Below are 12773 nucleotides of genomic sequence, written 5' to 3'. Positions count from 1 at the left end.
TCTGGGCTGTTTTGGGGAAGGCACTGCTTTGACATGCATATGGACAAGGAAAAAACTCTCCAGAGAAAGGCTTCAACAGCTGCTGAGGGTAAAAGATATAGATAGCGTATAAGTGGAAAAATGAAACACATGCTGCCTCACAGACCTGCACACTACAAACTATTGAGTGTGCAGGGCAGAGGAATAAACTATGCAGAGTGTGTTACATTTCTATCATATAGGAGGAAGGCAGAGAATGTAGTGGGAAAGTTTCCTGATGAGATCTGTCAGACTGTGAGTACACTTTCAAAGGAGTTAGCTGACTTGCTGTCACTTTGGCCTTGTTTTCCTGCTTTAGGAAAGTTAATCCTGCTTTAAAATTCCTTGAGATGATCTGGAGTGAGTTTATCTTCCCTTCTTGCTTTTGTCCTAGGTCCAACACGAAAAATGCCCCTGACTGCCAGTGCCATGGACTTTTTTCAGCTCTTTGTCCCTGACAACGTACTAAAGAATATGGTGGTCCAAACCAACATGTATGCCAAGAAGTACCAGGAGAGGTTCGGTAGTGATGAAGCCTGGATTGATGTCACCTTGACGGAAATGAAGGCCTTCTTAGGCTACATGATATCAACCAGCATCCACCACTGTGAGTCCGTTCTCAGCATCTGGAGCAGTGGCTTCTACAGCAACAAGAGCATTGCACTCATCATGACACAATCACGGTTTGAGAAGATCCTGAAGTACTTCCACATTGTGGCCTTCCGCTCGAGCCAGACAACGCATGGCCTCTATAAAATCCAGCCTTTTCTGGACTCTCTGCAGAATGGCTTTGACTCCGCTTTTAGACCTTCACAAGCCCAGGTAAGAGTTAAGCTGTTGGCAGGGAACATCTAACCTACATGCTCTAGGCTGTTGCGCTGTGACTGAAAGCACAGAGCACAGATGCCTGAAGAAAGAGCTGGGGCTTTACAGTGTGAAGCCATGCTGCAGTGCCTCCACGAAGCATGAGAGAAAGCAGCACTGTCCTATCCCAGTGCTCAGCAAAGTCTGACTTATAGCTCTGCAGTGCAGGTACCCAACATCTTTCAATAGGAATGATGCTCTCCGAGCTGAGGCTGCTTGCTTTAGTGGTCTAAACAAGCCTGAAGACTTCTCAGTGAGGTTGGCACCACTAGGTTTTGCTCTCCTGAGAATGGGAGGTTGCAGGCTGCTCCTGTAAGGGAGAGTGGAAAAGGCAGAGCTGGTGCAGTGAGAACCCATAGCTGCTCCTGCTACAGGTGGAGGGTTGGATGCAGGAGTTGAGCTTGCTAGGAGTGACTGTCCCTGACCTTAGCTTGGCATATGGTCCAGCCGCACAGCTACCTCCTCACGACTGGGCCAAGGGACAATAAGCAGGGGGTAGGTGCCTTTGCTCACTGTGGTTGTCAGTTGCCCTCAGCAGCACCCCCTTTCCTTGTGCCAGTCCTGGTTTTTAATGGCAGGTGATACTCCTATGGAAAAACTTATCGATTTGTGGATTTGTAACCAAAGCGCCAGAGAACTGGAACTATTTCTAGAGTACCAGGAAAAAAAATAAACAGGACTCCAATAAATTTTCACTTGCAGATACAGCTAGGGGTACAGCAGAATGCTGTTCTGTAGGGAGACTGCTCCGTAGACTGAGCAGACAATGTAAGGAGCTAAATATAGAAAATTCTGCAGCTGGTGGTTATCTGACTACAGCTGTACAGTTGAACAATTTTATTTTTTTTTTAAAGTACAAAGAAATGTTTTTGTCATATTCATCATACACTATTTAAACTTTGTTCCAGTATAATTGATCTCCTTTTGGAGCTGCTGCTACTGGTCATATTCAGAAGCCTGGAAAGATAAAGGAGTAAGGATGAAATATGTTACTGCTTGAAATAACTTTTCAATCAACTCTCTGTTTTCAGAATATAAAGATTTGTCCTAGACATTTGGAAAGGGTGTTGTGTCCGTCGCCCTCTTTTTCTTCCTGTTTCCACTCTGAAGGATCACATTTTTGCCCACTGCACAAAATTAATGAAGGCATAGATGCATTACATCTATTGAAGTGTGCCTAAAAAAAATTGGGAGTGATTACGGGTTTTTTCTACTTTATAGACAATAAAAAAATCATACCTGTATAAATACAGGACAGCACAGCTGTCTAAAAAGCTGATAGGGTGGAGGAGGGAGCAGTGCTCTCACTAAGCTGTGCCAGCAAGGTGCATTTTCATCAAGACAAAACAGGCAGTGAGAGACACGGTATTGTTGGGACCGAGCTCTCATTAAGATATGAAATCTAATCCTTTTGGCCACTGACTTCAATGGGTGGAAGATAAAGGTTTCAGAAATGTGATCACTGTGTCTAATGTAAATGCTTATAATGGTGTGCTGTGGGACACGCTGTGAGTGCAAATCCATTAAAGGATAAAATTTGATTTGCATGTATATCCCTTCTCCCTTCCCCCCCTCCCAAGCAAGGTTTGAGAATTGAATTGACAAAATCATAGCGTCCTATTTGCAGATGCAAAACATCTAACTCTCTACAAGCAAAATGTGTGCCTGTGCTGAGCTTGGTAAGGAGATGCTACTTTAAAAAAGAAAAAAAATGTGGGGGGAGAAGTAATGACAACCCAGTTCTCTTCCTTCCCCCTCCACTTCTCTGCTCCTTCGTCAGTGTTTACGTCAGTGATTTCTATACAGCATGTTTCAGTGGTATTGAGCAGAACAAAAAGCACGAAAATACAGCTTCAAAAATAACTCTGTGAGAAAGAAAAAAGGTTGTTGTTAAAAATACTCTATTGTGGCACTGGTAGCCTACTGAGGGATGTTCCAGGCCTCCTCCCGAAAGGAGCCTTGTGCCTAACATCCTCCTGGGTGCCATCAGACAGGGCTGCACACTGTCTACCTCAAGAGACGTGGACCCCATCTGCTCAAAAGAGCAGGAAAAAACTCTCCCTAGAAATTGTCTTGAGTGCAGATTAGCAGACTTTAGTAAACATCAAGCCCAGAATGTCAGGCCCAGTGAGAAATAATAGAAATAATTAAAAATAATAACGCAGTTGCACAGAAAGAAAGGGAAAAGGCAAGAGGAAAGACCAATTCAGATGGGCTTTTGGATGTGCTGCCTCTGAAAGCGTTTTGGGAAGAGGGGCACAGATTTCTGTAATCAGTAATATCTGGAATCCCAAGTTCAAAATGGATTTGTACACCTGTATCTTAAACATGAGGTTCATGGGGTGTGGGTGACATGGGATCTGGGTGGCTTGTGCTGGGGCCATGATTTATGCTAAAGCTCTAGGCTAATGTCTTGTAAATGGCATCAAGCAGAGGAATGACTGGGCTCTTTGCTGTTGAATATAGCAAGGCTGTTCAGACTTGTAGGTAAACTTGTTACTGACTTGCTTGACTTGCTTCCTCTGGCAGTGTGGACTCACAGAACATAGTTTAGGAAGATGCCATGTTTAACTCATTCCTACGGACAGAGCAGACAGTCCGCGTCCAGCCAGCAGTGCAACGTCTGCTTTCACATTTTTTGTGAAAAAAGTCAGCAATGTGTCCTTGTGGCAAAGATGGCCAATAGTATCCTGGGGCGCGTGAAAAAGAACGTGGCCAGCAGGTCAAGTGAAGTTATTGTCCCCCTCTACACTGCCCTGGTAAGGCCACATCTGGAGTTCTGTGTCCACTTCTGGGGTCCCCATTTCAAGAAAGGCAGGGAATAACTGGAGAGAGTCCAGCAGAGTTCGGTGAAGACAATCAGGGTACTGGAGCATCTCTCTTATGAGGAAAGGCTGAGAGACCCGGGTCTGTTTATCCTGGAGAAAAGAAGACTGAGATGGGATCTCATCAACGCTTATAAATATCTAAAGGGCAGATGTCAAGTGGATGGGGCCAGACTTTTTTCAGTGGTGCCCAGTGACAGGCAAGGGGCAACAGGCACAACCTGAAACACAGGAAATTCCATCTCAATGTGAGGAAAAGCTTCTTTACTTTGAGGGTGCCAGAGCACTGGAACAGGCTGCCCAGAAAGGTTATGGAGTCTCCTTCTCTGGAGATATTCAAGACCTGCCTGGATGTGTTTCTGTCCACCCTGCTCTAGGTGAACCTGCTTAAGCAGATAATGGTGTGCTGTGGGACACGCTGTGAGTGCAAATCCATTAAAGGATAAAATTTGATTTGCATGTATATCCCTTCTCCCTTCCCCCCCTCCCAAGCAAGGTTTGAGAATTGAATTGACAAAATCATAGCGTCCTATTTGCAGATGCAAAACATCTAACTCTCTACAAGCAAAATGTGTGCCTGTGCTGAGCTTGGTAAGGAGATGCTACTTTAAAAAAGAAAAAAAATGTGGGGGGAGAAGTAATGACAACCCAGTTCTCTTCCTTCCCCCTCCACTTCTCTGCTCCTTCGTCAGTGTTTACGTCAGTGATTTCTATACAACATGTTTCAGTGGTATTGAGCAGAACAAAAAGCACGAAAATACAGCTTCAAAAATAACTCTGTGAGAAAGAAAAAAGGTTGTTGTTAAAAATACTCTATTGTGGCACTGGTAGCCTACTGAGGGATGTTCCAGGCCTCCTCCCGAAAGGAGCCTTGTGCCTAACATCCTCCTGGGTGCCATCAGACAGGGCTGCACACTGTCTACCTCAAGAGACGTGGACCCCATCTGCTCAAAAGAGCAGGAAAAACCTCTCCCTAGAAATTGTCTTGAGTGCAGATTAGCAGACTTTAGTAAACATCAAGCCCAGAATGTCAGGCCCAGTGAGAAATAATAGAAATAATTAAAAATAATAACGCAGTTGCACAGAAAGAAAGGGAAAAGGCAAGAGGAAAGACCAATTCAGATGGGCTTTTGGATGTGCTGCCTCTGAAAGCGTTTTGGGAAGAGGGGCACAGATTTCTGTAATCAGTAATATCTGGAATCCCAAGTTCAAAATGGATTTGTACACCTGTATCTTAAACATGAGGTTCATGGGGTGTGGGTGACATGGGATCTGGGTGGCTTGTGCTGGGGCCATGATTTATGCTAAAGCTCTAGGCTAATGTCTTGTAAATGGCATCAAGCAGAGGAATGACTTGGGCTCTTTGCTGTTGAATATAGCAAGGCTGTTCAGACTTGTAGGTAAACTTGTTACTGACTTGCTTGACTTGCTTCCTCTGGCAGTGTGGACTCACAGAACATAGTTTAGGAAGATGCCATGTTTAACTCATTCCTATGGACAGAGCAGACAGTCCGCGTCCAGCCAGCAGTGCAACGTCTGCTTTCACATTTTTTGTGAAAAAAGTCAGCAATGTGTCCTTGTGGCAAAGATGGCCAATAGTATCCTGGGGCGCGTGAAAAAGAACGTGGCCAGCAGGTCAAGTGAAGTTATTGTCCCCCTCTACACTGCCCTGGTAAGGCCACATCTGGAGTTCTGTGTCCACTTCTGGGGTCCCCATTTCAAGAAAGGCAGGGAATAACTGGAGAGAGTCCAGCAGAGTTCGGTGAAGACAATCAGGGTACTGGAGCATCTCTCTTATGAGGAAAGGCTGAGAGACCCGGGTCTGTTTATCCTGGAGAAAAGAAGACTGAGATGGGATCTCATCAACGCTTATAAATATCTAAAGGGCAGATGTCAAGTGGATGGGGCCAGACTTTTTTCAGTGGTGCCCAGTGACAGGCAAGGGGCAACAGGCACAACCTGAAACACAGGAAATTCCATCTCAATGTGAGGAAAAGCTTCTTTACTTTGAGGGTGCCAGAGCACTGGAACAGGCTGCCCAGAAAGGTTATGGAGTCTCCTTCTCTGGAGATATTCAAGACCTGCCTGGATGTGTTTCTGTCCACCCTGCTCTAGGTGAACCTGCTTAAGCAGAGGGGCTGGACTAGATGATCTCTGAAGGTCCTTTCCAACACCTACCATTCTGTGATTCTTCAAGTGGAATTTTTGTCAGAGAATATTTAGGGGTTTTTTCTCTTGTGTAGCCCCCTGCCCAAAAATGTGCATGAAAAAATGATACCACAGTTTCTATGAAAGGAAACACAGAGACAGAAAGAACTATGCTAATATACCAAAACAAAGAAAACAATCATCTAGTGAATTATAATTATTTTGCTAAATATACCAGGCAAACAAAAGGAAATAATTACTTTCCAGCTCATTGAAGTTATTGAAAGCCCAGAATATTATAATTGTGTATCAGAAGTGCTAGCTTCAATTTCTGAAGTAAAAAAAAAATGGTGTTCTGACCTAGATTGGATAGGAATAACAGGAATATTCTCTGCATCCCATACTTCCCCAGCATCTTCTGTATAGATAACTACTGGCTCTACCTGAGCAAGAAGAGGTGGAGTTTTCTGTCTGTTCCTGGAATCAGTGTCGTCTCTTTGCTGTTTAGCTCTGCTGCTGTCTACAGCTCAGTGCTACTGTGGAAGCCTGAAGACAGGGAGGATGCCCTGCCTGAGATGAGGAGGTATACTGCAACAAATTCAAGGGTACTCACCTGCCAAGGATATACACTGAATTCCAGAAACCAGAGGAGCTCAGGAAAATAACATCACTGCTCAAATATCCTTCTGTGCCTGCTGAGTATTTATATGCTTGTCAGCGGGATGTGACTAGACAGGACTGCTGTCTCTGCCTGCCTCTGACTGGTGTGGGAGAAGTCAGGAGCACAATTCTGAGCACTCTCCTCTTCCCTCTCCCTCCAGGGTACCTTCTCTTTGACATCTTGGAACCAAAGAGTTCTGCATCTGCCCAGTGAAACATCAGCTGGGAACAGCTGGTTTAAGTCCTTACCTCGGGCAGGTGTGAACTCCCAGGTAAAAAGAGAGATCTCTGACCTCTAGCTAAAGTTTGGCCAGTTATGAGGGGGCTTGTTTGTGTCCCACTTTTGGTGGTGTCTTAGGGAACAGCTAAGCAGTTTCAACATAGTTTTTCCAAACCAGCTCACAGCATTAGATGACAGCTTTCTCTGAAAACAGAGGGGCAAAACCAGGCTGATCAACTTGTAGCTCTTTTGTGTCTTCATGATTAAATATTGCTTTGGTATTGGGCATTTCCAAATTATGAGATCTTGATCAAGTGACGCCTCTATCTCAGTTTTCCTGTTTTCAGAATGATTCTTTGTGAGCAAGGGTGCTGATCCCAAACAAGGACTGTTCTGTCTTAGGGCTTCTGTGAGTGTAACACAAAGATGTAAGTATTCAGAGAATGTTGGCCAAGTATAAGACATGGAACAAGAGAAAGACCGAGAAGCAATAACAATATTGAATAGCAAGTTAAATTTCTGATATCCTCTACCTCTTGGCCAGTTGGTCGTCATATGAAGCCAGATTTTAGGGAGAGTTTGACAGCATAAAGTGATGAACTGTTATGGCTATTTTTAAATTGCCTAATGGTAATGGAGCGCTGTAAGAACGTATTTTTTTTCTTTAAAGAGAGTCAATTGAAGACTGAACAAATGGGCAGAGGAGCATGAAATCATGGCTCCATCGGAAGTGGGAGTTAACCTTTGAGTGATGGCAAAGAGGATCAGTGAAATGTGGATAGGCCAGACAGACTTTGAAATTGAAGAGAAAGGATCTGTCTGATACATTGCAGAAGAGCTGTCAGAGAGAAATAAAGAAAAGTAATGTGACCAGTGTGATGGACTAAGAACAGTTTTCCAACAGCAATCTGTAGGGCAGAATTGCCTTATGTTGAGGCTAAAAGGAAAACTGTTGAAGGATGGCTGTGGGCTTGGATGAAAATTTGACTGGGTGGGTGGATTGTTACTCTAAAAGGAGTAATATTTTTGAGCTGTTACTCAGAAAGCATGAAAAATGCAGGCACTGCCTGGCTCAGGAGACTTTGCAAGGAGGTGGAGGTAAAGACTGACATTCAGATTCACTGGCCAGTGAGATCTGCAGCAGGAGAAGAGGGATGTCTGCAATGACCAAAAAAGGAAATAGCAAGGGGTTATCTGAAGGGGAGGGAGATGCTCTCAAACACAGCGTAATAAAATCAGAACTGACAGATACGCAAGCAGAGATGTCAGATACTAGCAGAGAATTTAGTTTAATTGGGAGGAGCTTTGGAGCAAAGAAGCAGAAGCACAAGCTACTGTTGCAGAAGCAATGGCTGAATCTGTGCCTACAGGTGCAGTTGCCCAGGGGACTCTGCAACTGGATTGTACCCACCAAAAACCAGAGACAAGGCAAGCTGAGGCAGTTTCTCCAGGAGGCAGGCTGAAGACACAGCCTGTGTTGGGGATGGTCAAGGAGCTAAAAGAAGATGAACTATCTCAAGGACATGTTGGTTGATTATCTAGGGAAATGGAGTGTAGGAAGTCCAATTTCAAAAGAATTAGTGGCTCTGTACTTTGCCTAAAAGCCTATTTGGGCTGTGGCAAGAGCAGGATCAGAGGAACTGTGGAGCTTTGGAGATCTAAAATGGAGAAGGAAGGCAGGCACTCCTGACAATGGGTAGCTGTTTTGTTCAGTGAATGAAAGATGTGACATGGAGCGATTGCTAGAGGGGCAAGACCCCAAGGTGGAACTCCAACACTTGGAATGCATGTACATACTGAGGGGAAAACAAAGAATGAAAGCTTGACAAGAAGATCAAGCAAGGAAGAGGATGGCTATAAAGAAGAGGAAAAATAACCCACAATGCTGGGGGAGCGCAGCAGCTAGATTAGGAGCTTCTTAGACCTGAACAAAACTGGGAATTTGAGAGAAGAAAATGGGGATGATTTATATTTAAAAATCCACAATATAACTTACATGAAAGGAAGATGGGAGGGTTTGGGGAGTGAGTCAAAGATGGTGAAGAGGCGGCCAGGAATATATGTAGGAGTCAATTAAGGCTGCAAGTAGATTTTTATCTGGGAAGATGAGAAGCAGGAAAGAATATGCCATGGGGGCAGTAAGCTCACTCCTGGAAAAGCAAGTATTGCAGCGACAGCCAGAATGGGGAAGGAGAAAATACCACCACTTTGGGGATTTGGTGAAGAGATGGATTTGAGATTACGGATGGAGCAAGGAGACTGCAAATGAAGGAGGGTAAACAAACTAATAAGACTGGCCAGTGACAACAGGGGTAACTTTTGTCACAAGAAAACCATGTCAAAGTCCCCCAAAAATTGCCGCCTTTGAAAATGAGATGGGGATCAGCTCTTCCAGCAGCAGGGACAGCCCATACAGTGACTTGCTTGCAGTCCTCTACAGCTGTTGAAGCAGTGGTTGCATATGGAGGGGTGACAACACTTGCCTCCCGTCTGGAGGAAGCAAGAATAGCAAGCTCCTGGCTTTTCATTTCTGTTTCCCTGCCGGTCCACATTCCCTCTTTGCAGCAGCCACAAATCTTGCCCTAATCTGTTTCCATTTTCATTCACTTTTTCTAGCAGTTCAGTGGGGATTTTGATGCAGCATTAGTCTTCTTATGAAGAAATGGGAATGACTTAAACATTTGGGATAGGGGAAGGAGGGGAAGCTCTGGGTCCTAGGGGAAGGCAGGTCTGAGTGTGGGCAGGGAGAAGAGGAAGATGAGGAAAGGTTTTCAGTATCTTAATTTGCTTTCTAAATTTAAGGCTGACAGGCTTTCCTGTGTCTTAGAATGCAGAAAGAGTGAGTGCGAAGGGTGAGCAGGATGCAGTAGAGCTGCTGTGATGGGAGCTGATGCTGTGGTGCAGAGGAGGGAGCTGAACTAATGACAGAGAGTAAAAAAATGTCCTCAAGTGATGCTTATACAACCTTTTCTTTCTGCTGCTCTCCATCCTACAGAGGGGAAGATTATAACAGTTGAACCACACCACTCTGGGATCTGGCAGGTAAGAGGGCCTTTTCCAGAAGCTGAGGAATAAGGAGTATGAGGAATATAACCAACCCCATCCCAAGCAATATGGTCCTCCCCTCTGCATGGAAGATGCAGAAAAGCAAAAGCAAATGAGGGCACATTTAATATTTGCAAAAGACTGTCAGAATTCACTGAGGTGGAAGCGTGAAATGCCCCAGGTGGCCTTAGGAAAGGAAGGGCAGTGTTTTGTGTGGACCTTGAAAGAGGAAGAGGATTTGGCTCCAGCGGGGAAACGGGGCAGCTGCAGCTTTAAGAACAAATAGCTTTGTGTGCAGCTCTCCTTGCTCGCATCTGCATTTTGGTCTATAATTTGAACATTTCACAAGAGTGCTTTCAGATGGTCCTGTGAATGTTTTATGAGCTGTTAAGAAGTGGAGTGCGTATAAATGAAAGTCTGCAGCCGCTGCTGTGTGGGGAGGGCACAGGGTGCCTATTTTGGGCTGACAGAATGATGTTCAACAAACGTCTTGTGTTGAGGGGGCCAGCAGCTGCTCCTCACTGGTGCTTAACTGCTCACCCACCACATCTCTCCTAGGAGCATCGCTCTCAGGTTTACTGCAGCTTTGTTCTCATTTCCACCACTGGTTGCCAGCAGATGTGCACAAAAGTAGCACACCCGCCCACATGGAAAGGGTCCATCTGAGGGGGAGCACCTCTGCCTTGTGGATACATCTGAGCCTGCCTCCTGGGGTGGTGGTCACTGGGAAAGAATGGTCTCCTTTAGATCATAACCCATCTGACCTTTTTACCCGTCTGTAAAAGGGTATTAGTTTTGGCCTGCCGGGATTGCTTCCCCTGCGTGTACTAGGAGGGGAGCCTGCAGTGACTTGCTCTGATTGAGATGTAGACGTCTGAATTCGGTCAGCATTCATCAGCTGAGACTTTTCAACAGTTTCCAAGACAAGTGACTTGCTAGACAACTCATAGCTCATGCAGCCAGGGATGTGTATGTCATACACAGCTACCTGTGTGCTGGAGGGAGGTAGTAGTGCTTTTCTATAGGTGGGTTCTGTAGTGCAAAACCTATTGACTTTGCTATAGAATTAATGGAGAGAAGTGTGACACAACAGCTATAAGGAACAGGGAACCAATTGCATCATCTGGATGCAGAATGCAGAAATGTCTTCACTTTCACAGATTTTCATTACTTGCTCCAGTCTGCCTTGTCTTTTTCTATTCCTGCCTCCGGTCCTTTATCTCTCTGTCTCCTTTTGTCAAATTCTTCAGCTCCTGAGGCAAGAGAGGCTTCCCTGAAGCTGCCACCACCAGGAAAAATGTTTTCTGTCTCTTTACCACCTCCTTAAGTGGCAGCAGAAAATATTTTTTTCTCCCTTAACTTCTCTTCCTCTCTGCTGTGTGTTTCCCTTTGCTGTAACCAAGGAGTGTACTTTACAACATATTGTAGGGGATGTTTGGGTGGAAGACATTCTGCCAAACAAGATGAAGCTCATGATGAAGCTTGGAGAAGGATGCTGCTAACAACCCCCACCCCCCTACCCTGCACCTCATTTTGGAGAGATGTTGAATTGCAGCTGATTGTGAGAGGTAGAGGCTACATTTTGGATGGATGTTAAACTGTAGCTGATTGTGAGAAGTGAGAGCCATGCCTTGCGATGTTTGCAAACCAGGTGTAGCAGAACCATCCACAATGGAATGTGCCTGGCCAGGCTTTAGGGTTTATTGGATGGTAGCGTTGAACGAAAGTGGGTTCGCTCCTTTGTATGAGGTGATGTGCACAAGCACAATACAATAATTGTATTTCCTTGGAAGAATTTAAAGCACCATTTTTTTCCCAATAATTGTGTACTCTTCTGTTTCTTCCCCCCACCTCTCTTTTCTTGCCAATTGCAGGTGCTACATGAGCCCCTGATTGACGAGGATCCTGTTTTCATTGCCACATGCACAGAGAGGGAGCTGCGCAAGAGAAAAAAGAGGAAATTCAGTCTCTGGGTCCGGCAGTGCTCATCCACTGGTTTCATCTGCCAGGTGGGTTTTTCCTCTTCAGGTGTCTCGATTCCTTTTCAGTGTATTGTAGGACCAAAGGTACCAGTCACTTCTCTTCATACAATCTGAATGCAGCAGGCCTCTTACTCCCACAGATATTAGGTCCAAAGGACAGTGATGACAAGTTCCCGGTGCTCTGTTTGCTGTATGATTTCACTGAGGGTGCCTGTCTCTGATACTGTCCATCTGGCTGCAAGCCCTAAGCTAATTAAAATGAAATGGACTTAAAAAGCCTCTCTGTTTGTACATCCTAAGTTTGTCTAAATGTCTAGATACTGTGACGTCTGTCATTTTTAATGAGTCAGCTTCTCTCTCTAAGTATAACCCTGCATCTGTGATAGCCAGTGGTGTCCAATAGACTAAATCAATACGGTATCAAGATGTCTATTTTTCTGTGAGAAACATATTAGTGAGGTTTCCTATTGCATATCTTTTCACACCTCTACTTCTCTACCAAAGAAATAAAATCTGATGTGACTTCAAGGTGAGATATGAGGACGACCAGGAGATGTGTTAAAGGGTTGGGTTTCATGTTGAAAAGAACTGGGAACAAGTTTTCAGTTTCTCAGTTTACCCAATTGCTGATGTATTTTGAGAGCTCTTAAAAAATCTGGCCATTTATTTTGTTACCTAGAGGGGTAGAGGGGGCAGATATCTTCTGATATTTCTCTTTTGCAAGAGCTTCTGTGAAAATGTGGTGTCCTGCATGTTCCCGAGCAGCAGTTCAGAGGTGCAGGAAGGATGTGCATGCACGCTGCCTGCTCAGGCTGAATGCATGTCAAAACTGCAGGGCCCATGGATTTGCTGTGGTTGAACATTTGCTAACAGTAAAATTTGATCCGTGAATCACTATGACTGTTTGAGTAGCTCCGCAAGGAAAGGGACTCGCTGGGAACAGGGGTTTGCGTTTTCAATAATGCTATTCACTCTGAGAAGAAAATTGGGATCGTACATCTTCCACCCAGG

At 44.8% G+C, this 12773-nt stretch overlaps 1 protein-coding gene across 1 annotated transcript in view; it reads left to right on the top strand.

The window, feature by feature from the left end:
• Nucleotides 1-417: 417 nt before the first annotated feature.
• Nucleotides 418-12773, top strand: part of PGBD5 (piggyBac transposable element derived 5) — a 45356-nt gene continuing 33000 nt past the window's right edge. The window contains exons 1-2 of the mRNA XM_014951150.1: nucleotides 418-840; nucleotides 11655-11789. Of these exons, the coding sequence (XP_014806636.1) occupies nucleotides 427-840; nucleotides 11655-11789 (549 nt within the window). The 5' untranslated portion in view covers nucleotides 418-426. The remainder of the gene's footprint in view (nucleotides 841-11654; nucleotides 11790-12773) is intronic.

This window comes from Calidris pugnax, unplaced genomic scaffold (genome assembly GCF_001431845.1).
Source record: "Calidris pugnax isolate Ruff unplaced genomic scaffold, ASM143184v1 scaffold24, whole genome shotgun sequence".
Lineage (NCBI taxonomy): Eukaryota > Metazoa > Chordata > Aves > Charadriiformes > Scolopacidae > Calidris > Calidris pugnax.
Note: the sequence above shows the minus strand (reverse complement) of the source record. Positions and strands in the feature narration are given on the sequence as shown.